Source organism: Erpetoichthys calabaricus, chromosome 8, assembly GCF_900747795.2.
Source record: "Erpetoichthys calabaricus chromosome 8, fErpCal1.3, whole genome shotgun sequence".
NCBI lineage: Eukaryota > Metazoa > Chordata > Cladistia > Polypteriformes > Polypteridae > Erpetoichthys > Erpetoichthys calabaricus.
Genome location: NC_041401.2, coordinates 179,192,513 through 179,218,379, shown reverse-complemented (window position 1 = coordinate 179,218,379; position 25,867 = coordinate 179,192,513). Strand labels below are relative to the sequence as shown.

The window sequence follows — 25,867 nt, the reverse complement described above, 5'->3', positions numbered from 1 at the left end:
CTCCTTCTGTCCTTTCATAATACCAGCCTAACGACTGGCTCCATTCTGACTGGGGTGCCAATCCATCCCCTGCCTTCCATTACAATGTCCAATGTTATAATAAATTTTACATACAGGTGCTGGTCATAAAATTAGAATATCATGACAAAGTTGATTTATTTCAGTAATTCCATTCAAAAAGTGAAACTTGTATATTAGATTCATTCATTACACACAGACTGATGTATTTCAAATGTTTATTTCTTTTAATGTTGATGATTATAACTGACAACTAATGAAAGTCCCAAATTCAGTATCTCGGAAAATTAGAATATCAATTAAGACCAATGCAAAAAAATGATTTTTAGAAATGTTGGCCAACTGAAAGGTATGAACATGAAAAGTATGAGTATGTCAATATTTAGTTGGGGCTCCTTTGGCCTGGATTACTGCAGCAATGCGGCGTGGCATGGAGTCGATCAGTCTGTGGCACTGCTCAGGTGTTATGAGAGCCCATGTTGCTCTGATAGTGGCCTTCAGCTCTTCTGAATTGTTGGGTCTGGCGTATTGCATCTTCCTCTTCACAATACCCCACAGATTTTCTATGGGGTTAAGGTCAGGCGAGTTTGCTGGCCAATCAAGAACAGGGATACCATGGTCCTTAAACCAGGTACTGGTAGCTTTGGCACTGTGTGCAGGTGCCAGGTCCTGTTGGAAAATGAAATCTGCATCTCCATAAAGTTCGTCAGCAGCAGGAAGCATGAAGTGCTCTAAAACTTCCTGGTAGACGGCTGCATTGACGTTGGACCTCAGAAAACACAATGGACCAACACCAGCAGATGACATGGCACCCCAAACCATCACTGACTATGGAAACTTTACACTGGACCTCACGCAACATGGATTCTGTGCCTCTCCTCTCTTCCTCCAGACTATGGGACCTTGATTTCCAAAGGAAATGCAAAATTTACTTTCATCAGAAAGCAGCAGTCCAGTCCTTTTTGTCTTTAGCCCAGGTGAGACGCTTCTGACGCTGTCTCTTGTTCAAGAGTGGCTTGACACAAGGAATGCGACAGCTGAAACCCATGTCTTGCATACGTCTGTGCCTGGTGGTTCTTGAAGCACTGACTCCAGCTGCAGTCCACTCTTTGTGAATCTCCCCCACATTTTTTAATGGGTTTTGTTTCACAATCCTCTCCAGGGTGCGGTTATCCCTATTGCTTGTACACTTTTTTCTACCACATCTTGTCCTTCCCTTCGCCTCTCTATTAATGTGCTTGGACACAGAGCTCTGTGAACAGCCAGCCTCTTTAGCAATGACCTTTTGTGTCTTGCCCTCCTTGTGCAAGGTGTCAATGGTCGTCTTTTGGACAACTGTCAAGTCAGCAGTCTTCCACATGATTGTGTAGCCTACAGAACTCGACTGAGAGACCATTTAAAGGCTTTTGCAGGTGTTTTGAGTTAATTCGCTGATTAGAGTGTGGCACCAGGTGTCTTCAATATTGAACCTTTTCACAATATTCTAATTTTCCGAGATACTGAATTTGAGACTTTCATTAGTTGTCAGTTATAATCATCAACATTAAAAGAAATAAACATTTGAAATACATCAGTCTGTGTGTAATGAATGAATCTAATATACAAGTTTCACTTTTTGAATGGAATTACTGAAATAAATCAACTTTGTCATGATATCCTAATTTTATGACCAGCACCTGTATTTGCTGCGGGATATCGAGTCAAAGCCGGAGAATTCATTGCTAGAACGTTTCCTTGTAAATAAAGTGCCACAGGCCTGGCCACACTGAGAAATGGTCATGCCTTTATGGTGAGTACAGAGTACCCTTTCCCACCCTCTCCATGCTGACGGGACAGTACCTGTGTGTTTTTTCATGGGCTTTGCAAGCGGCTGGATCAGAGAAGGCTTTCTTGCAGTCTCGGCAGGTGAAGGGCTTCTCTCCTGTGTGAATGCGAATGTGCCTCTTGAAGTTGCCGGTGTGTGTAAACTCTTTTCCACACTCCTTGCGAACAAACCACAAAAACAGAAACACTTTTTAGCATGAGACAGTTCAAAAATGTACCGAGTTCTCAAACTGGGAACAGGATTGTGTCACCAGTACTATGTTAGCAAAGAACTAAGATGTCTGGCAACACCAATAGAAAAGGCAAAATGATTCAGAGATACTATACGTCTGTAGGTGTGTTCAGTTTAGATTAGGCAAAACTTTAAAATAACAACCTAACTGTTGATCACAGAAGCTGAGATACCCTGGAACTCCACCCAGGATCGGTTTCTGCTTTGTGTGAATGTTGTCAAGACAGGCTTCTAAACCAACAAATGCTGAATTGAATTAAAAGAAGGTTTGAGAATATTATGATGTTTCATAGCCTAAGAGTGTCACACGGGTAGTGTAGATTAAACTCACAATATCTTATATATAAACGTCTACGTGTGGAAGTGTGTGTGTGTCTGTCTGTCCGGCACGGAAGTGCGATGCTACAGCATGAAGCTCAAAGAGCCGGCAAGTCGGCCCCAAGTTGTCGAGTCAGAAGAAGAAAGAAGTACGAGGCTACAGCATGAAGCTGAAAGAAAGCGACTCTGTTGCCAAATCAAAACCACAGAGGAAAGACTAACGAGAGAGAAACTCACTCAGCCGCTGACAGACAAGGACGGGCGAGCACGTCCACAAAACGAAACCTCTAAGGAGAGAGAAACTCGCGTAGCTCCTGATAGACAAAGGGGGCGCGCACGTCCGCAAAATGAAACCGCCGACTCTGCATTACTATTGTTTTTTCTGACAATTTCAACAATTTCTAATTTACAGCACGGGCCTACACAGCTAGTAGTAAATATAAGACTGAAGGGGATGGGGGGATATGAGAGAGAGAGAGAGAGAGAGAGTCTTGACATCAGAACATCACTTCCTGGTTTGGGAACAGCTAATGAACAGCTGACATTAAGGAACTACAGTGAGTGATCCGGGTGGTGGAGCGCTGCACCAGATCTCATCTACCGTCTCTGCAGGATATTTACACCAGGAGATGCAGCGATACCAGAGTAACTAGGGTCATCAGAGACTCCTCTTGTCCTGTATCTATTTGTTTGACCTACTGAAATCAAGGAAATGCTTTAGGAGTATTGTAGCTTCTATCTACAGAAGATAAGATTTCTTAATCTGGACACGCCACCACAATTAGAACATACATGGAACCCTCTACCTCACTCTATCTCAACTGGCACCATTTAAATCTGTTTACATTAGGAAACAAACTAGCACAATGCACTTTACAGTACATAGCTATTCTATTGTATTGGAACACCTTTAGATCTTGTTTATAATTAGAATAATATATATATATATATATATATTGTGGCGGTTGACCCGAGCCCTTACCTGGCCAGGAGGCTGAAGCATGGAAAGACTTGTGAAGAGTGTATTTTTAAGAACATTTCTACCCCGGACTAAAAGAGGGCAGCCCCCCTTGGCTTGCAGCGGGGCTACAGGTCATGAGTATAGAAGCTCAACCATGTTGGGGCCCGTGGCCTCCGCCAGGTGGCGCATGGACATTTGCAGGGTCCTAAGACCCTGAGGCTAGTTGGGCATCTGGAGTCTTTCTGGGTGCCGTATAAAAAGGGGCCAGTCCCCACCATTCAGGAGCCAGAGTCAGGAGGAAGGAAGATGGCTAAAAAAACAGAACAAGAAGAAGAAAGAAAAGGCTCTGTGTTGTACTTTGCCCTGTGAGCTAAGCCATGTGCTGTGTAAATAAAAGGTGTGTTGTGTGGCAGACTCATGTCTGCCTGTGACGGGTTAGGGCAGCTGCACGCACACCTGGTGTTCCACAATATATCCATCCATCCATCCATTTTCCATCCATCCATCCATTTTCCAACCCGCTGAATCCGAACACAGGGTCACGGGGGTCTGCTGGAGCCAATCCCAGCCAACACAGGGCACAAGGCAGGGAACCAATCCTGGGCAGGGTGCCAACCCACCGCAGGACACACACAAACACACCCACACACCAAGCACACACTAGGGCCAATTTAGAATCGCCAATCCACCTAACCTGCATGTCTTTGGACTGTGGGAAGAAACCGGAGCGCCCGGAGGAAACCCACACAAACACGGGGAGAACATGCAAACTCCACACAGGGAGGACCCGGGAAGTGAACCCAGGTCCCCAGATCTCCCAACTGCGAGGCAGCAGCGCTACCCACTGCGCCACCGTGCCGCCCGTCCACAATATATTTCTTTTTTTTTAAATCTTGTATCGCGTTAATGATATTTGTATTTATTTACTATTTGTTTACATTTATTTGCTTGGCAGATGCTTTTATCCAAAGCGACTTACAAAATAGGTAAACATAATTAAGTGACATTAGGCTTGGGCCTGATTTGTATTTATTTTATTGCAGTCTCATGGCCGATTCAGAGCACATTTCACTACATGTTGTACTTGTATAACTGTGTATGTGACATATAAAGAATCAATTAATCAGAAAGATGGATGGAGAGTGAGAGAGAGAAACACACACAGAGTGTCGTCGACTGCTGTTACAATCGTTCTGTTGAGCTCCAGTGGAGTTTTCCCAGCAGGGCCTGACATGAATCGTATGCTGAATGATTCTTTAATGCAAGTCAAGTATAAAATAATTTTTCAAGCTATAATAATTTATTTTTTGTTGTTATGATGGCATGAAATATTGGCTTGTTGTCCCAGAATTCCCACTGAAAATGGCATATTTATTAAAAATATATACCTAAATATCTAGTTAGGAGATGGCAATCATGTACACCAAATTGATTCCACTGTAACTGAAAGTGGCAAATCATCATCATTGATAAAATGATATTAATAACACAAGAAAAGATGAATGTTTGGAATATTCACGGGAAGAAACACAGCTTTGATATATTATTTTGTAATTTTAATATGCCACTTTTCACTGTGAAGACCTCCACAGCGTGTTGATTCAGGTTTCTGCTCTCACCCGTTCTTACCTCACATTTGTGGGTGACAGAGCCATAAACTCTGGACTCACTACGGTCATTGAAGGTGCCTGCTCGCATCTGACGACTATCAGAGCCACTGTCATCAGCCGCTTGTTCTTTCTCGTCCCACTCATCCATCTCATTTCCGTCTACTTTGGCCAATTTCATCTCATCAACATCCATATCTTGAGGTACAAACAGGAAAAGCAAAAAATACAAAATGAAATAATGTGCTGCCTAATGTGGAATGTTAGACTCTGCCTGTCCATAACGCACTGAGGGGAGAACTGTGTGTTAAAGCAGGCAAATATTTTTATTGACGTTGATTCTTGGACAATGTAAAGGGCTGACCAATGGAGCCAGACGCAGCTTACGTGTTAAAGAATAGCATCTTATTAGTCCTGACTTTTTCAAAACACAGTAGATGAGGTCTGTTCATTGCTTCCATGGTGTATGCCAGCCTTCACTATGAACACCACAACACAAAAATAAAAGCCAAATAAGACGTCACCTGTCAGAGGCTCATTTTAATTTGCAGCTATGAACTGTTGAGCCCTGAAGGATGTGCAATCTTTGGTGCCTTTAATTCATTCTTAAAAATGCATACAATTAAATGAGCACTCAGGGAGAGATCATTAATTTAGCTTTCAAAACCCACCAAATAGGGCGGAGTGGTAGCTCTGAGGCTAAGGATCTGTGCTGGTATCCAGAAGGTTGCCGGTTCGAATCCCCGTCACTGCCAAAAAAGATCCTGCTCTGCTGGGCCCTTAACCTGCAATTGCTCCAGGGGCGCTGTACAATGGCTGACCCTGCGCTCTGACCCCAAGGGGTATGCGAAAACTACCAAATTCCTAATACAAGAAATTGTATAAGGTGAAATAAAGAACAAAAAAAAAATGTCAATTTAGAGTCCCCAATCACACTAAAAGTACTGTATGTCTTCATAGAAGGGGGATACTAACATGAAGAAGAGAAGGAAAACTTCAGTGACAGCAGAGGAAGCCTCAGTTGACAAAACAAGCTGGGGTCCAAATAATGGGATGTCACTATGCCAGCCACGAGGGTTTACAGTATATCTTATTGAATAAAAAATGTTTTTTTTTTATTTATGACATGTAAGGCATTATCAGGCCATACAGGGTGGTCCAGATCTAGTTATGCAACTGTTCGACTGACAACCGTCTCCCCGCCATTTTGGAATGCAGGGCAGGTGCTGCCATCTATCGGCAACAAAAAGAATTTTAAGTGAAATCTCTATGTGCGGGTGGCAAGGTGAGACCCAGGTTCGCTTCCCAGGTCCTCCCTGCATGGAGTTTGCATGTACTCCCCGTGTCTGCGTGGGTTTCCTCCCACAGTCCAAAGACATGCAGGTTAGGTGCACTGGCGATTCTAAATTGTCCCTAATGCGTGCTTGGTGTGTGTGTGTGTGTGTGTGTGTGCACGCCCTGCGATGGGTTGGCACCCTGCCCGGGATTGGTTCCTGCCTTGTGCCCTGTGTTGGCTGGGATTGGCTCCGGCAGACCCCCGTGACCCTGTGTTCAGATTCAGCGGGTTGGATAATGGATGGATTGTTAGATAATGGATGGATGGATCTCTATGTGCAGGGCAGGTGCTGTGAATTCTCTAATTTTATTTATAAAGCACTTTACATACAACAGCCGCTGACCAAAGTGTAATAAACTTAATAAGTTACAGCATAATGAAAATTGCACAATTAGATCTGGACCACCCTATATATTAAAATAAGAACAATGATGCCTGACTAATACCCGTGAATATTAAAAGCTTCTCCATAGAGTTTTGCTGATGGCAGCTCACCTGAGGCGGTGGCTCCTTCCTCCTCTTCTTCTTCTTCCTCCTCCTCCTCCTCCTCCTCTTCTTCTTCTTCTTCCTCCTCCTCCTCTTCCTCTGGTAGCCCACTTTGCAGGTTTTCTTCTTTTCCATCACACTGACTTGACAGGTACGTCAACTGTCCGGTGTCACTGTTCACTGGAATGACTGCAACCAATGAAAGACGACCGATTAAAGCAGAATACTAGCAGACCATTGACAAGGGCAGATGTTTGTGCTGTAAAGTTAACCCATAAAAACGGATCAGTAACTGAGGAAACAAATATTGGACTGATCAATAAAAAAAATGATATGGGAAAATCAGCCAGTTTATAAAAAAAAAAAAAAAAAGATTTCATACAAGTCACAAACATTTTAATACAGTGACATAACTAAAGTTTTATTCTGCTACACGACACTTGTACATAAGGAATTATTCACGTCAGTAGGAGCCGTCTTTACATTTTTTAATTTTTGGGCACAGAATCGACTACAGAAAATCGTGAGAAGAAGGATTTATTCTCTTGTGAGCATTCTGTTTTAATGAATTTTAATTAACTTCTCCTATTTTGCTAAGGTGATGAAATTGCAGCACTGGCCTTGGTTGTTCTTCATCGGTCCGTGTACTTTTTGGTATTTGAAATTTCCGTTCAGGAAATATCATTTAAAAAAGAAAAAAAGAGACACCTATTTGATTTTCAACTTAAAAGGGAAAATGAAAAACACAAAACAATTACTTTTTTCCTTTTGTTCTTTCGCATATCAGAAAAGAAAAATGCAAGAAACGAGAACGAGAGAACGCCCATTGTTTAATTTTGTCTGAACCAGAAGTTTTTGTAGGCCAACAATCTGGTCAGGTAATGCGCCACTTGCAGCAAACACTGGTCACTGGTGTGTAGACTGGACCATCATCATGACGTTGGAACAGTACTCAGACGTGATTTTAGAGATGGCAAAATGAGACCTGTCATCGAAAATTATATCTGAGCGTCTGTCATATGAACATGGAGAAGCGAGAAATGTTAGAAAGTTTTGTGCTGAGCAAATCTCGGGCTGTCGACACTCTGACACGTATTTGGAGATAGAGGTGACAAACTTCAAAGCCGTCAATCAATGTGTTGTGAGGAGGACTGTCCGCACGTGTCGTCAAAAATCGTGCAGAAGAACAAGTACTTCCGGTATTAGACAATGAAAATGTGTCTGTTTTGTTGTTTTTGAGCTATTACACTTTCATTATTTAAATCACAAATAAATCCAGAAAAAAAGTATGTGTAATTTTAGGTTTATGACTGCTATTTCTTACCATAGAGTTAAAAAATACCTTATTTTCCCTCATTTTATTCTTTAATCAAAAATCAAAATCTGAAAATTCCTTTCATTTTTGTTTTTGCTTCTAGAATAACATTTCAAATACCAAAAAGTACACGGACCTTCATCCAACTGTACTTTCACAGCCTTTCAAACTTTACTCATTCTCACTTCCATGTCAGTCTAAGGTTCGGGCCTTTTTATTTTCTACTTCTTTTGTGGTGGTAAAGTATAGTATATCTACTGTATATGGATTTGTAGGACACCATGGGCTATGCGCGGTGCCGGAATGACAGCTTTGTTTACGTCACTAAATACACTTCTGAGTAGATTTGCATTTATACAAATGCGGCTGTTACCCACAATTATCAGTCACAACCAATCTCAAACTCAATTTTCAAAATGACCCATCTATTTAAGTAGAAGGGAGCTAACCTGACACTCCTGACACAGATTCCTAAATAAAATAATAATAATTCTTTAATAATTCTTTGCATTTATATAGCGCTTTTCTCACTACTCAAAGCGCTCAGCAATTGCAGGTTAAGGGCCTTGCTTAAGGGCCCAACAGAGCAGAGTCCCTATTGGCATTTATGGGATTTGAACTGGCAACCTTCTGATTGCCAGTGCAGATCCCTAGCCTCAGAGTGGCATAGCTCGAGTTCGTGTCGCTTGGGGCGGGACGGTGCTTCAGCATATCTGAATATGTTAACCTATTTAAATAGAAAATTAAAATGATGTATAGAAAACCAGCTGTGAAAACCAGAGCCAGTGTAGTGAACAAGTGATAGGTGGGCATGTTTTCTGGGCAGAGCAAGAACGCATTTGGATTGATAGCGAAACGAAATTATAAATTAAGAAATTATTATCGCTGTAATGTTTATTTTGTTATTGCCTCATATATTTCAACTGCTGTGTCACAGGACAGTCTGAAAATGATTTTTGAAGCATTTGTGGATAAAAAAATCAGAGAATTTGACTTTTTCATTCATGAATGATATTTTTCCAAACCCTGCTGCTTACACACAAATTGTACTGAGCCTTTTGGCCAATAATGCCGCCTCCTGTGCTCGCCCCTTGCTACGCCACTGAGTTTATAACAGTTTTACTTTCTCTTTGTAGGAGGAGAACAGGCATCCTGGCTGGGATGGAGGATGTTTGATTACCCAGACAGGAGGCCAGTGCGATGACGCAAGCGAATTAGCCTGCGGGATGTGGAAATAAATTTGTACTCTGTTGGAATGGCTTAATGGATGTACTGATAAAAGCAGAGGACTGGGAGTTGTTCCATTTCCCAAATGCTAGGTGGCAGGGCTTCTTGTATGGTAAACATAGACTGTATTACCGGACTCCAAGTCCCAAGCACCCCTGCAGGTGTCCCAGACCCAAAGGGGTGCTTGGGACTTGGAGTCCGGAAATACAGCTCTGTCAGGATCCCTGCGTATCGACAGAGGGCACTGACGGGAGATGGGCCGTCTTAACGCATGGGCACACTGGGCAGTATGTTTCTGTTTTGCTATCAAAACAGGGGCCCCAGTGCTCTACTTTGCCTGGGGGCCCATGATGCTGTTAAGACCTCCCTGGTCGGGAGAAGACTGCCCTACTTTTTCTATGGTCCGGAAGTGCTTCCTCGATGATACGGCATGACACTGGAACCATTCCAAGGTCTGACTTAAAAGGAGTTTGTTGCCTCACTTCACTTGAGTCAGAGAGGGGAGGCAGCAGGCAACACTCTGAGGAGGTAGACGGAGGAACAATTGTCTGATTTACTGAAGAATTGTGCCTGATTTCTGGAGAGGCGTTTGTGAAATAAATACCTTTTATTCTATCACTACAGCATGTGCTGTATTACTATTTGTGTAGTTTGGGAATCAGTGATACCCCCTTGTGGTTACATTTATTATATTTGTACATTTGCCTTGTTGGTACTCACCACTCTCTTCAAAATTGTGTCTTGTATCTTCACCTTCACCCTCTTGCCCTTCCAACCCGTTCTGCTCCTCAGTCAGGATGGGGGCCGTTATCTCACCCAATTCTTCATGCTCTGGGGCAGAAGCTTCAGAATGATGTTCTACCAGTTCAGCAAGTTCCACTTCCTGAGTAGTTGCCAGTGGTTCACTTGTGGTGGTCTGAAAATTAGCCTCACTGGTGTGCTCTGTGGACTTTTCGATTGGCTCTACAAATGAGAAACTGGTTTGTTCTTGCAGCTCCCCTGTTGTTGGCTCTGAAGTTGCAGATTCTGGATTTTCTATCTGCTCATTCTGACCTGCTGTCTCTTCATACTCTGCCGAATGAGCACTGTTATCGTTGGGCTTTGTCCCTGTTGATGTTATTGCATCATCATCCTGGTCACCAGCATTAGTCTTTGGTAACTCCTCCAGCTTGTCGGCTTCTCCTGAAAACAAATTGCACGGAAAAGCAATTAAAGGCAAATGGGAATGTTATACAGTGCATCCAGAAAATATTCACAGCACATCACTTTTTCCACATTTTGTTATGTTATAGCCTTATTCCAAAATGGATTAAATTCATTTTTTTCCTCAGAATTCTACACATAACACCCCATAATGACAACGTGAAAAAAGTTTACTTGAGGTTTTTGCAAATTAATTAAAAATAAAAAAAAACTGAGAAATCACATGTACATAAGTATTCACAGCCTTTGCTCAATACTTTGTCGATGCACCTTTGGCAGCAATTCCAGCCTCAAGTCTTGTTGAATATGATGCCACAAGCTTGGCACACCTATCCTTGGCCAGTTTCGCCCATTCCTCTTTGCAGCACCTCTCAAGCTCCATCAGGTTGGATGGGAAGCGTCGGTGCACAGCCATTTTAAGATCTCTCCAGAGATGTTCAATCAGATTCAAATCTGGGCTCTGGCTGGGCCACTCAAGGACATTCACAGAGTTGTCCTGAAGCCACTCCTTTGATATCTTGGCTGTGTGCCTAGGGTCGTTGTCCTGCTGAAAGATGAACCATCGCCCCAGTCTGAGGTCAAGAGCGCTCTGGAGCAGGTTTTCATCCAGGATGTCTCTGTACATTGCTGCAGTCATCTTTCCCTTTATCCTGACTAGTCTCCCAGTCCCTGCCGCTGAAAAACATCCCCACAGCATGATGCTGCCACCACCATGCTTCACTGTAGGGATGGTATTGGCCTGGTGAAGAGCGGTGCCAGGTTTCCTCCAAACGTGACACCTGGCATTCACACCAAAGAGTTCAATCTTTGTCTCATCAGACCAGACAATTTTCTTTCTCATGGTCTGAGAGTCCTTCAGGTGCCTTTTGGCAAACTCCAGGCGGGCTGCCATGTGCCTTTTACTAAGGAGTGGCTTCCGTCTGGCCACTCTGCCATACAGGCCTGATTGGTGGATTGCTGCAGAGATGGTTGTCCTTCTGGACGGTTCTCCTCTCACCACAGAGTACCTCTGGAGCTCTGACAGAGTGACCATCGGGTTCTTGGTCACCTCCCTGACTAAGGCCCTTCTCCCCCGATCGCTCAGTTTAGATGGCCAGCTAGCTCTAGGAAGAGTCCTGGTGGTTTTGAACTTCTTCCACTTGCGAATGATGGAGGCCACTGTGCTCACTGGGACCTTCAAAGCAGCAGAAATTTTTCTGTAACCTTCCCCAGATTTGTGCCTTGAGACAATCCTGTCTCGGAGGTCTACAGACAATTCCTTTGACTTCATGCTTGGTTTGTGCTCTGACATGAACTGTCAACTGTGGGACCTCATATAGACAGGTGTGTGCCTTTCCAAATCATGTCCAGTCAACTGAATTTACCACAGGTGGACTCCAATGAAGCTGCAGAAACATCTCAAGGATGATCGGGGAAACAGGAAGCACCTGAGCTCAATTTTGAGCTTCATGGCAAAGGCTGTGAATACTTATGTACATGTGCTTTCTCAGTTTTTTTATTTTTAATAAATTTGCAAAAACCTCAAGAAACTTTTTTCACATTGTTATTATGGGGTGTTGTGTGTAGAATTCTGAGAAAAAAATGAATTTAATCCATTTTGGAATAAGGCTGTAACATAACAAAATGTGGAAAAAGTGATGCGCTGTGAATACTTTCCAGATGCACTGTATTTTTCATATAGAGACAAGCTTCCACAGTGTTAACATCAATAAATTGGTGTGAAGTTGAGTTAAATGTTTAAAACAAACAAAACCACAAGAGCCTTGAAGGTTTCATTTGGTAACAGCTCGGTAAAACACTGCTTGCCAGAAAAGGCACAACAGCCCACTTAACATCATCAGTCGTGATAAACTCAATGAAGACCCCTAAAGTTCTGATTCATCCAACCAAGACTCCCAGGTTAGGCGTTATGGTACAGCCTTTTTACTCTACACATTGTGGACAAGTATGACAATGGTAGCCTAAGATGCAGAAAAGCATAAGTTTGAACAAGGAAGATGAAGCCATTTGGAAAAACTGACTTCCTTGGCACTGCAACCAACTCACTTGAACAGCACAACAAGCAACATGGCCCACCAGCCAGTGCATCACACATGAAACTTTACAAACCAAATAACTCAACGACATGGCTGAAGAATCCAACTCACCTTCCGTTTGCAAGGGCTCAACAGCGGCACGCAGCGGTGACATTAGGGACTTGAAGGCAGTGCAGGCATTTATGATCTCCTGCATTTGAAGGAAGCTGGCGACAGCAAGGACATCCTCCACGTTTTGGGGAGTCAGGTTCAGTTTAGCGGTGTACATAAACTCAAGAACTTGGCCAAGACCTGAAAAGAAATACGACATGGAGGTGGCTCATCAGGGTGAGGAGATCAGGCTTTTTACTGGCCTCGTGCCTTGCGTGGGTACACACTTAAACACGGTTATCTTTGTGTCCAGTGGAGGCAGCTCTACAGGGAAAATGGAGGACTAAATACGGGCATAAACCTAAAAACAGCACAAAACCATAAAGTAAAATCCGTGAACATTTATTGTCGCCCTCTGTGCAAATGTGTGTGCTTCCTTTGAAGAATCTGCATATCCTTTATTAAAGGTAGGAGAAGGGGACCCAGAAGTATTGCATTCCCTTTACGCCCAAAGGCAGGCTCTCTAGGTTGATTTACTATTAGGATCCTGAACCAAAGTTTGCTATGCATTGATCTTTATAGTCGCCATGATATGCTTCAGTTTACATGGGTGCTACGTAAAACTACTGGACTACAAAAATCAAATCTACAGTGCCCTCCATAATGTTTGGGACAAAGACACATGTAGCGGTGCTTCAAACTTCAACTCCCAACAGTCCCTGCAGTGGCTCTGATTGGTCATCTGCTGAGGATGCAGGGGCTGTTGGGTACAAAGAGGCTGGCGCCACATTTAAAAGTGTTACCAAAAAAGAAACAAGTATTTTGTTTTGTGTCTAAAATCCCTTACTGTCTACCTTCCATGGTGATACCTGTGCCTTCTCATTTTTGTCCTGGATCGTTTCTGGGTCGGGGTCTGGATTGTCTACTGTCTGCCTGTTACATGAGGACTGAATGTCGATTTAGGCCATCCTGTGAAGAAAGGAGCGCCCCTGAACCGTCCACCCGTCTTCACCATTTCAAGAACTGATGGTGAGATTGGAGGAGGCAAGGAGAAAAAGAAAATGAAGTGTCGTATTTTTGAACAGATGTATAAGTCAGAGTCTGATTTTATCATCGATTTTTCGGGTTTCAAGACCCGACTTATACACGAGTACATACGGTAAGTATAAATCTTCTCTCTTGCCCTTTTTGTACTCTGTCTTCTTGCCTGTGGTTATTGAAATGATAGGGAGTACACACATAAGCGGTTGGGATTTGGGGTATTCTGTTCAGGTCTACATAGTAATGAGTCTGAACAGGAGAATACGTCACCCTAGGACCCTACCACATCAAAACACCTGATTATGGGAATCTCGTATGAAAGCAAAAAAAAAGGTAGAGGAGAAATCCGTACCTGCAGCATTGCTGATGTCAAGATGCACGATGTCCTTCTGTTCAACAAACAGCATGCGGAAGTACATGCTGCAGGCCGCCAACAAGGCCTTGTGAGCTTTGAAGTCCACCCCGTCCACCACAAAGGTGCAGTCGCAGAGTAGGCCCATCTGTCGCTGTTGGTTGAACTGCTCTAGCACCTTTCCGCTGTGCCATGGAAAATCCATCACTTGAAGGAGGTGGTCACTGATGAAATGGGGAATGGCCAATGGGAGCCTGAAATTTCACGAGAGACATTTTCAACAAAAAGGCATCTGCATGCCTGGGTAATTTAAAGTAACACGGTTCTGCTTACGCTTTGAGCGAGTTTGTGAGACGGCTTTAACTGGGGTCAGCAGCAATCAAACAACAGCACCTTCTCTGAATGAATCAACTGCAAGCTATGTAGCCCATAGTTTAGTGGCTAATTTTACAAACACAGAACTTCAAATCCCTATGCGAGTATTAATTAGCAAATCACTTAACCAACGTGTGGCTTCTCTTTAACTATGTAACTCAGCACAAAGGCACTGTGACATGGGTTCAAACTCTGGCCTGGTCAGGACCTTTGTAGTCGCTAATGTGTGTGGGGCTATTAGTGACTGTGATCTAATGGGTTGATTTCTCATTTGAGATTAATCCAAATCTACTGCCATTTCTTCATTTAGCAGGCACTTTTATCCAAAGCAACTTAAAAATAAGGTTGGCATAATTAGAACAATCTAAACAAGAACGGGCCATTCAACACAACAACTTGCAGATTTTTGAGAGGACCGTATGAATTGTCACTTAACGTAGTTGCTTCACTCATTACACCAGATAAGGAAAAATGTAGTAAAAAAATAGTTAATCAACACTGTTTAGTTACCTTGTTTTAAATATTTTTTTTCTAATGTTTTTCACACATACTCCATCATTAACACATTATTCTAAACAACCTGTGCCATTGAAAATCTAAGTAATCAACGCAGACTTCAGCGTTAACATTTGTAGTACACCATGCTGTGCATAGGTCTCTGTTAATATGCCATCTGGAAGTGTTATTGGTTGTGATGCGCCATCTGTTGGAATTGCAGATGCAATGCATTTTACTACTACAAAAGTTTAAGATGTGCCATTAGAAGGCTAGAACAGTCTAGATGAGAAGAGGCCATTCTGCCCAACAAAGCTTGCCAGTCCTATATATTTAACTCTTCCAAGGTAACATCAAGTCGAGTTTTGAAGGTCTCTAATGTCCTACTGTGTACCACAGTACTTGGTCACTTATTCCAAGTGTCTGTGGTTCTCCACGTGGAGAAAAACTTCCTAATGTTTGTGTGAAATTTACCCTTAACAAGTTTCCCACTGTGTCCCCGTGTTCTTGATGAACTCATTTTAAAGTCACCGTCTCAATCCACTGCACTAATTCCCTTCATAATTTTAAACACTTCAGTCAGGTCTCCTCTTAATCTTTTGTGTAAACTGTAAAGGCTCTGCTCTTTTAATCTTTCCTCATAACTCATCCTCTGTAGTCCTGGAATCAGCCTCATCGCTCTTCTCTCAAGTTTTTCTACTGTTGCTATGTTTTTTTATCATAACTCATTAGATAGACAGAGAGAGAGACAAACACACACACATATCTATTATATAGTGCCTTTCATATCTAGTTATCTATTATATACATCAGTTATATAGTGCCTTTCACAGCTATCAATTATATAGTGCTATTTATATCTAGCTATCTTTCATATACTGTATACATGTTATATAGTGCCTTACATATCTAGTTATCTATTATATATAAATTATATAGTGCCTTTCACAGCTATCAATTATATACTGTTTTTCATATCTAGCTATCTATTATATATACAGTTAGGTCCATAAATATTTGGACAGAGATAACTTTTTTCTAATTTTGGTTCTGTACGTTACCACAATGAATTTTAAATGAAACAACTCCGATGCAGTTGAAGTGCAGACTTTCAGCTTTAATTCAGTGGGGTGAACAAAACGATTGCATAAAAATGTGAGGCAACTAAAGCATTTTGTTTAACACAATCCCTTCATTTCAGGGGCTCAAAAGTAATTGGACAATTGACTCAAAGGCTATTTCATGGGCAGGTGTGTGCAAGTCCGTCGTTATGTCATTATCAATTAAGCAGATAAAAGGCCTGGAGTTGATTTGAGGTGTGGTGCTTGCATGTGGAAGATTTTGCTGTGAACAGACAACATGTGGTCAAAGGAGCTCTCCATGCAGGTGAAAGAAGCCCTCCTTAAGCTGCGAAAACAGAAAAAACCCATCTGACAAATTACTACAATATTACAAGTGGCAAAATCTACAGTTTGGTACATCCTGAGAAAGAAAGCAAGCACTGGTGAACTCAGCAACGCAAAAAGACCTGGACGTCCATGGAAGACAACAGTGGTGGATGATCGCAGAATCATTTCCATGGTGAAGAGAAACCCCTACACAACAGCCAACCAAGTGAACAACACTCTCCAGGGGGTAGGCATATCGATATCCAAGTCTACCATAAAGAGAAGACTGCATGAAAGTAAATACAGAGGGTGCACTGCAAGGTGCAAGCCACTCATACGCCTCAAGAATAGAAAGGCTAGATTGGACTTTGCTAAAGAACATCTAAAAAAGCCAGCACAGTTCTGGAAAAACATTCTTTGGACAGATGAAACCAAGATCAACCTCTACCAGAATGATGGCAAGAAAAAAGTATGGAGAAGGTGTGTAACAGCTCATTATCCAAAGCATAGCACATCATCTGTAAAACACAGTGGAGGGAGGCAGTGTGATGGCTTGGGCGTGCATGGCTGCCAGTGGCACTGGGACACTAGTGTTTATTGATGATGTGACACAGGACAGAAACAGCCGAATGAATTCTGAGGTGTTCAGAGACATACTGTCTGCTCAAATCCAGCTTAATGCAGTCAAATTGATTGGGCGGCGTTTCATGATACAGATGGACAATGATCCAAAACATACAGCCAAAGCAACCCAGAAGTTTATTAAAGCAAAGAAGTGGAAAATTCTTGAATGGCCAAGTCAGTCACCTGATCTTAACCCAATTGAGCAGGCATTTCACTTGTTGAAGACTGAACTTCAGACAGAAAGGCCCACAAACAAACAGCAACTGAAAGCCACTGCAGTAAAGGCCTGGCAGAGCATTAAAAAGGAGGAAACCCAGCATCTGGTGATGTCCAGGAGTTCAAGACTTCAGGCTGTCATTGCCAGCAAAGGGTTTTCAACCAAGTATTAGAAATGAACATTTTATTTCCAGTTATTTAATTTGTCCAATTACTTTTGAGCCCCTGAAATGAAGGGATTGTGTTCAAAAAATGCTTTAGTTGCCTCACATTTTTATGCAATCGTTTTGTTCACCCCACTGAATTAAAGCTGAAAGTCTGCACTTCAACTGCATCTGAGTTGTTTCATTTAAAATTCATTGTGGTAATGTACAGAACCAAAATTAGAAAAACGTTGTCTCTGTCCAAATATTTATGGACCTAACTGTACATATCAGTTATACAGTGCCTTTCACAGCTATCAATTATATAGTGCTTTTCATGTCTACCTATCAGTTACATAGTGCCTTTCATATCTATATATCTATTATATATAACTAGTAACTTTTGGTTAAACTGAAAAGGCTCAGCTCTTTTAATCTTTCCTTATAATTTATATCTTGTAGCCCTTAAATCAGCCTTGTTGCTCTTCTCTGGACTTTCTCTAGTGCTGCTCTGTCCTTTGGGACAGATTAACATCATCCCCAGGATGAAGCAATTGCAGGTTAAGGGCCTTGTTCAAGAGCCCAACCGAGAAGAGTCACTTGTGGTGTTTACAGGATTCGAACACCTCACTCCAAAGATGAATTACAGTATGTTGTGAAGTCTGATGTGAAAATAATTGGCTGTGCCCTTCCGTCTGTTGCAGAACTGTGTACATCTAGTGTCACTAACCACGTCAAAAGGATCACCACGGACTCTTCTCATGCAGCTCATCACTCGTTCCTGTGGTAAACACTTCAGGTCAATTAAAACTAAAACTAGCAGACACATAAAAAGTTTCTTTCCCAGAGCTATAGCCCTCTCAAACCAGTAATTTAGCCCGTCTTTCATGTGTTTGTCACTTTCACTTGCGCATCACCTTTATAACTGCACTATTCTGCAACTTTATAAAAGTTATGCTATTTATGTTATTCATATGTTATGTTATAAGCAGCTCCAAATCTACCAAGTCAAATTCCTGTAAATTAAGTACTGGCAAATAAAAGTGATTCTGAGATCTCTTGCCCTTATATGTACCTTTAACATCTTTCTTCATTATCCTCGTTTGTCTGAACCTGTCTGGACTGGTGTGCCCTTTCTCGAGTGTTTTTCCATAAGCCTGCTTCTCAGATTCTTGTCATTTCGAGAAGTATCGCTCACCTCCTGTCTGCTTTTATAGTTTTCATCTCTGAAGGAGACTCTCAGCGTGCCTCCTACTCCTTCTGTGCCTCACACTTCCTCTCACAATCCAAACTGACCAATCAAATTGCTCTGACGAACCAGACACACAAAAACTTTTGTGTTTTATTATATAGTAGATATGTTTTCTCTTTTAGTGATACTCATGTGAGAAACATGCTTGAATGGAAACAAAATGTACTGCTTTTGTATTATGTGGCCATTTTGATTTGTTTATGGATATACCTGATGTTATTATGGTAATAAGCCTCTTCTTGGGTCCCAGTATGGTACCGATTTTATTTGGACCATCAGAATAAAAGTTTAACAATCCCTGCTATAACTTATGAAAGAATCTGACTAAATTCACTCTGAAGCATATTTGGTAGTAACGTAAATTCAGAAGCGAGAGTTTTTTTTCACAGCACTGTCCATTGTGTTTCAATGCTTAGGACTCCCTTTTTATCGGACATGGATGTAATCTCTTCCCTAGTTCATTGTCACCCCGACCAAGTCATTGAATTTCTACCTGCATACATTTACTGTGAAAGTCAAATCAAAGAACACTTGCAACTCAGATCCTGGAGAGCTACAGTGACGGCAGGGTTTTGTTCCAATCAGTTGCTTAATTAGAAGCCAATCCTCACCAATAGCAGATCTTATTTAAATTCATGGCTTGTTAGTGTTTTAACTCCACCATATCAGTTCACTCTTCAATCACAGACTTTTTTTCCCTTCTAATGATGCATGTATCATCCAAGGGAAGAATTTTCAGTTCTTCACTTTCTTTCTCCGTACTTAATTAAACCAAACAGTGAATGACGAATACACAAAGGGTAAAAATGGAGACAAGCTAGACAGAGAACTGCTGGTTACTTTGTCATTTCCACCTTATTGCTAATAAGGAGCAGTTAAAACAATAGATACTGCTGCTTAAGACTAAAACAAGCAATTAAGGGTTCAAAATCTTAACAAACGAGACAACTAAAACAAAGTACTTGAGCAATAAGTGCTTCCTTCATCGGCAATGAATGATTTCTCATGAAGCGATTGGGTTGGGACAAAAACCTAAAGCCACTGAGGCCCTCCAGGAACGACGTTGCTCAGCCCTGATTATAAATGGGTCAGAGTCTTAAACAGAAAATAAATGAAGTTAATTTGGAGCAAAAACTAGCCACTGATTAAGAACATAATCAGAATGAAAACACTGTGGCTCTCCAGGATCGGTGTTGGCCATCCCTGATATTTAAGTATACAGAGAGACGAAATGACAAAGCTCAGGGTACACAATGTCGCCCCGGGTACAAATAAGACAAAACAGTGTGCAGAAGTAGGCAAAACCATGCAAAGTTGGTTTGGATCCAACCTACTTAGAAAAGACACTATATAAGGATTGATTTGTGCCAAAATTTCTCTTTATAGATGTCATGTGGAACTAGGTGGATTAGCCACCCTGAACTGCTCTACTGCACCGATTTGCGTCTTCGTCTGCTTGCTTATCGCCATTTCGATATTGTGCAAGCAGCACTTTGAAAAGCTCAGCAGGCCGGTAAGACGAGAATGGGTTCCAGCAAAAACTGGAAAGATGAACCTCAGAATTGACTACAATAAACCCCTCTGACTGTCCATCTGTCAAGGCCCCCTCAAGCCTTTAAGCAAACGCAATGCGCAATCCAATTTGCTTTCGACTTGGACTCGAAGCGCACGCAGGTCAATCAGAGACAGACGCTTGCCGGACCGAGCTCGCGTTTCCTTAGTCCCGCCTGCTTTTCCTCTCGACCCACTGTAAGTCTGGTCGATGCTGCCGGTTTGATTATGCCCCCTCTCTCTCTCTCGCTCTCTCTCTCCGCCGCTCGGTCACCCTCTATCCGGGATTAACTGGTGTTGCCTGCCTGCCAGCCGCGCCGCAGTGAAGATGGCGCCCGCACTCTAGAGCGCCTCTCTCCGCCCCCCGTCTTCCCACAACCACTACTACCTTCACCCGAAACAAGAGGACGCTCACCTGTCAGGGTGTAACCGTGGCCTTCCAACGCGGTCCGCCGATCTCTCCGGTATTTTTCGTGCTCGTTTGTTTTCAAATAAACGCACACTTGAGCTGCCTCGGTTGATCGAGTTATTCGGTGATCGATCTCTCCCCTCAGCCTCAATTCGCCGCCATCTTCCGCTCTCTGATCGATTGATAGTGGCCGTGCAGGCTGGCGGGCGGATGTGCGGCACATGCGCAAAGGATGGCGGGCGCGTGACGCACGCGCGGCTCTAAGACGATAACAGCGAGCTGGCTGACTTCATTTATGTTAGTGAAACGGTGAAAATACGTTCGAGTGTGTCAAGACGACGAGGTAGTGGCTTTATATTGCAATAAGTAATGGTTACAAGCTGGTTATTTTTACGTAACGCTAGAAAATAAGCGAGCAGCATGTGACCCGGGCGAGAGAAGTATTAAAAATGTAACGCTTCGCTAGTAAATGCTAAATGTATGTCAGACTTGTGTGTGTAGAGCAGCGTTTGTAGTAAAGTATACCTTAGAAGAATCTTTCGTTCTTAAAACGGGAACACATTTAAAGTTGTAAATACACTAGTTATGTATATTAATAATTTGGAGCATTGTGTAAATGTTGTATATAAAGCTTATAGTTTATTATATTATAAAATAGCGGTAGTTCACTTTTGCTTACAAATGTACCAACAGCTAGTTTTCCTCACATTTATGCCAGTGCTTCCAGTCCAGTCATGTTACTGTTGTCGTTTGGCTGACACTTTTTATCCAAGAAGACTTTTCAACTTTTAAGAGTTACAACCATGGGTGTCATATGGGATGTCGGGGTGGGGGGGGTTGGGTAGTGAGTATTGATTACCCTGAGCCCACTTTTACGTTCAAAGCCTGGAATTAAAAGTTTGTTATTGAGGGGAAGGGGCCCACAGAGACTGCTTATGTATAGGGCCCAGAGGTCTGTGCTACCCCCAACATCTACAAATTATAACATTTCTGTTTTTCCAGTTGGGGCAAAGGTAGGTGAAGTGACAGGCTCAAGGTCACATAGTGTCAATCAGTTTTAATATGGCAATTCCAAAACACTTAACCTAATGTACTGTATACTGTATATAGCGAGGTTTAACAGAAGTGAAATTTGCCTTTGTTTTTCAGGCATTACTTAAGGTGTCTATAATTCTAGATTTTGTATTATGTTACCTTTTAAGTACATTATTTTGCACATCTAGTGGATTTTTTTTTCTTTGCACGCCCCATCAGAGATCGTCGCGTACCACAGGTTAAAGAAGTGGTTCAGAGTGAAGAAAGTCGAGGCAGTGGCATCATTGACATAATTACATGGTCCAACGAAGCTCAATTTAAGCTTTCAGGTGCTGTAAATGTGCACAACTGTGTGTACTATTCAACAGAAAATCTGCATGTAACAGTTCAGTCGGGGTGGGTCTTTTGTGTATAGGAGTACTTGGACCCATTTTTTTTTTCTCATACAACAGTTATACATGACCTGTATCTTAACATACTGAGACACAGTTTTACCACAATATCAGCTTGATAATGACGACGTCTTTCAGCAGAACGGAACTCCTCCAGAATAGGCCGTAACAATGCGCAAGTTTCTTGATGAACACTGACCCAACCTGTGGATAAGTTGATGAGCGCCAGTGGAATGGCCACCACAATCGGCAGCTGCCACCTCACCTCATGGACATCTTTTGGGGTGTTGTCAAAGATAAAAGTCTTTTCACAAAAACCACGTACTGTGGATGATATGATTCGCTACACAACAGAAGCATGTCAAGAAATTGATGACAATGAAGAACTCTGTGCCAAAGTGTGATTGAGTGTAGCAAGTTGAGTACAAGAATGTGTAAATAATGAAAGCTGGTAGTTAGGTACAATCTTTTAAGTGTTCAAGGTGCACTGTGCCATTCTTATGAGTTAATAGAGCTATTGTAATAATCATAACCTGCAAGTCTTTTTCCATACGGACAACCGTAGACCTACTTTTGCCCACCCCTGTATAATAGGCTAATGCCTCCAAACCAAAACATGCCAGATTTATATTTTTGCAACACCTAGGGTCAAAGACGCCATCTACATGACCAGGCAAAAGTTTGGACATACCTAGAAATTTGTTTGACAGAAATTGATACCTTTTTTTAGTAAGATACCATTTAATTGATTACAAAAAAAACAAAGAAATGGTGCTTCTTATTGCTATTACTACGTGAAATGACTGATTTTTAAATTTATTATTCACACAGGACTATATAGCCCATTTTTAGCACTCCATCAGTCCCAATGGTTGACACCATTAGCTTATCTTGAATTGGCTTTTCTCTACGTTTATTCATGACTAAACAAAATGACACCTTTTATTGGCTAACTAAAAAGATTACAATATGCAAGCTTTCGAGGCAACTCAGGCCCCTTCTTCGCCTCGAAAGCTTGCATATTGTAATCTTTTTAGTTAGCCAATAAAAGGTGTCATTTTGCTTGGCTTTTCTCAACATTCATAATGGCTAACATGGTACAACACCCTAGTACTCATGAATAAATGGTAATTGGTTATTAGAGAAACCTCTGTAAATTTCATTAGCCTCAATGAAACCTGTTATTCTGATCACTTGGGTTGCAACGGCATTCCCAAAGTTCAGTTTTGGGTTTAACAAAGACCAAATGAAATGGCTTTTTCAAGGAACATGTCAGTCTATTGTTCATTATTGAATGTTTATTCCCTGTGACAGATTGCCAAGAAACTGAAGATTTAATAAAAATGTGTGTCTATTATTATCATTATCTTGAGAGAAAAGGGAAAACAATATTAACCAGAATTTTAAAAAATAAAAAAAAAGGGGGCTGGGGGGACCCAGATGCACAACTATGATTAAGATAAGAGAGACTATAGGTTTGAGAAAGGGCCACATTACAGACCCTCAGTTGGCTTATTCATTAAAAACATGCCGATTACCAGTGTCATCTGCAACAGAAAAGTTGATTCCGCAGTGCTGACCTTCGATGTAGAACTTCAAAGAAAAACATTTATTTGAACTGGCATACAAAACCAAAGGGTTAAAATGGGCAAAACAGTCATTGGACCAGTGATGACTGGGAAAGGGTATTATGGTGTTGGCATTTTTGAACTAGGCATATCCAATTTTAAGAATTCTGAGAACAATTGTCAGTCATAGACAAAATGGCAATGCACATCAGGGCAATTTGAAAAGGTCATGTGCTTGATGAACTATTAAACATAGATAATTTCACATGGAAGATGCTCTAGTCTCACTCAGATAAGTAAGGAATGGATCCTGAATAACATGTGTGCACTTTCATCAGTCTACCAAGGCTCGATTGGCTACATGTGAATCACACCGGAAAACAGAATTACTGAAGAATCAATCTTTTTTTTTTTTTTTAATAAAAAGTTTTTTTTATAATACACAAAACTGATGCAGAAGTCACTCAGTCATAAAGATGACCACAATAAAAAAAAAAATAAAATAAAAAAAATAAAATCAAGTAACAGTTGGAGGAAAACAGGCTCCATAATGTAACAAACACTTTCTGCCCCCCTGACACAAACTGTTGTATCTTTTTTCACCAACAGGAAAGTTTTTGTCGGGATAAAGTGATTATAGCACTGTGAACTCTGCTGCCGTTTAGAACCAAATACTGATCAGAGTCCTAAAACCAAAAATTTTTTTTTTTTAAAAATCACCGAGGTGTGTTTGGACATTTGTGATTTTTCTTTTTTCCTTTAGAAGGGAAGCACACTGCCAATGAAACGCTGCAGGTCTTTAAGAGGTAGATAAGAAACCTTCACATTGTATATTCTCAGAGACACATATACTAAGGCTTGAAGACAACAGCAGCAATTACAATCTATTTTGTATTGATCCTAAAACAAAACACCTGCAGTCAAGGAAAGACACAGCTGTAGCGGCAGATATCTCACAGTTAGAGTAACACTGTCCACTTGACAACATTCCATAGGGCGTCATGTGGCAGACTCTACTTAGATCACAGTCATTAAAAAGTTCACCCAAAGTGTGGTAGTGGTGGTGGGTTAGTAAATCGGTGTAGGCATATTGTCCATCTAAACACATTTAGACTGGGACAAAGTTGCAAGCGGATTAGTCCACACTCTACTAAAACTGAACCTGCCAGGTTGTTTCTTTCCTCACAGTCAGTCAGGCTGGAGCAAGCGGTTTCGGGTCTCCAAGATGAAATCTTTCATTTTCCTGATCCTTTTAATACTAGTTAGGCTGATGTGCAGACGCTCTGAAATTTTCATATTGGCGACTCCATTTTCAACCATCTCCAACACTTGTAGCTTTATTTCCATTGATAATTTTGACCTACGTTTTGGAGGTGGAGGACTGTAGGTATAACTGCAAATAAAACACACAAAAGAGATGCTTAGAAAACAAATCCGTACAAATTACAAGTCCAACATTGAAATACAACTGATCTGTTCTCTAAAATGCCCAGCAATTAAAATTCTTTCCATCCATCAGAAGTAACATTGCAGCAGATGGAGAGCACTGCTTCTACAATATCTTTGACTGAAACATTTTCTGGAGAGTCAACAGCTGCATGTAGTACCTCAAGCAAAAAAAAAATTCCTAAGATATCTTATACAATAAGAGTTTTTAGACATTATTGCACCTAAATACCCAAAAAGTAATGGCTATTAATAATTAAGGAGGTACATATGGCATTGAGTATCGAGTACAGCATTCAAGATTATAAATAGAAAGCATTTAAATGAATGAAAGGTTTTGTTTCACACGGATACCTACGTAAAACAACTGCACCAAAAAAAATGGAATTACATATGCACAACCCTGGAGTCAATTTTGTTTCGTACCCCCAACATGTCAGCCATCACAAGTTTAGAGTTTATATCCCATAGCATTGTAAAGTTGCACTGTTTATTGGAAAGTGTCCCTTTTGGAAATATCGTGTGTCCATTTAGCACAATTAACCTCCTGTATTTAAATACTATAATCTGAGAAAGTACAGAATGCATAACCCTGGGGATAATTTTGTTTTATGCCAAAACATTTCGGCATTCACTGTAAAAAATGTTTACTTGATATAACCATGGCAAGGCTATACTTTTCGGCACAAAGTTTTCAGAAACAATTTGCTTTATAAACAAAAAAAAAAAAGCAATACACTGCTTTAATGGCAAAAATATAAAACCCTCACTAAAGCAACAACAATTTGGAATAATGTACATATAATCATGTACTCGGTCAAATCTTTATTTTTCTTAATTTTTAAGGAACCACAAGACACAGAGGAGCACATTTTGCGCAGTACACCGGAGTCTTCAGGCTGCAATACACACGGCCTTTCCTGCCTT

The 25,867-nt window shown here is 41.4% G+C and overlaps 2 protein-coding genes across 3 annotated transcripts in view; both read right to left on the bottom strand.

Moving 5' to 3' along the window:
• The window catches only part of zbtb17 (zinc finger and BTB domain containing 17), a 34,703-nt gene extending 14,002 nt beyond the window's left edge, over nucleotides 1-20,701 (bottom strand). Inside the window, exons 1-7 of one of the 2 annotated variants that reach the window (XM_051930865.1) lie at nucleotides 20,506-20,701; nucleotides 14,047-14,300; nucleotides 12,675-12,854; nucleotides 10,045-10,506; nucleotides 6,792-6,971; nucleotides 4,983-5,158; nucleotides 1,858-2,000 (exon numbers count right to left, since the gene is read on the bottom strand). In XM_051930865.1, the coding sequence (XP_051786825.1) occupies nucleotides 1,858-2,000; nucleotides 4,983-5,158; nucleotides 6,792-6,971; nucleotides 10,045-10,506; nucleotides 12,675-12,854; nucleotides 14,047-14,251 (1,346 nt within the window). In that variant the 5' untranslated portion in view covers nucleotides 14,252-14,300; nucleotides 20,506-20,701. The remainder of the gene's footprint in view (nucleotides 1-1,857; nucleotides 2,001-4,982; nucleotides 5,159-6,791; nucleotides 6,972-10,044; nucleotides 10,507-12,674; nucleotides 12,855-14,046; nucleotides 14,301-20,505) is intronic. The other variant, XM_051930864.1, reaches the window with a different exon arrangement.
• A 3,205-nt stretch (nucleotides 20,702-23,906) lies between these two features.
• LOC114656659 (zinc finger and BTB domain-containing protein 17-like) overlaps nucleotides 23,907-25,867 on the bottom strand; it is a 34,497-nt gene continuing 32,536 nt past the window's right edge. Inside the window, exon 8 of the mRNA XM_028808293.2 lies at nucleotides 23,907-24,887. Coding sequence (XP_028664126.2) covers nucleotides 24,683-24,887 — 205 coding nt within the window. The 3' untranslated portion in view covers nucleotides 23,907-24,682. The remainder of the gene's footprint in view (nucleotides 24,888-25,867) is intronic.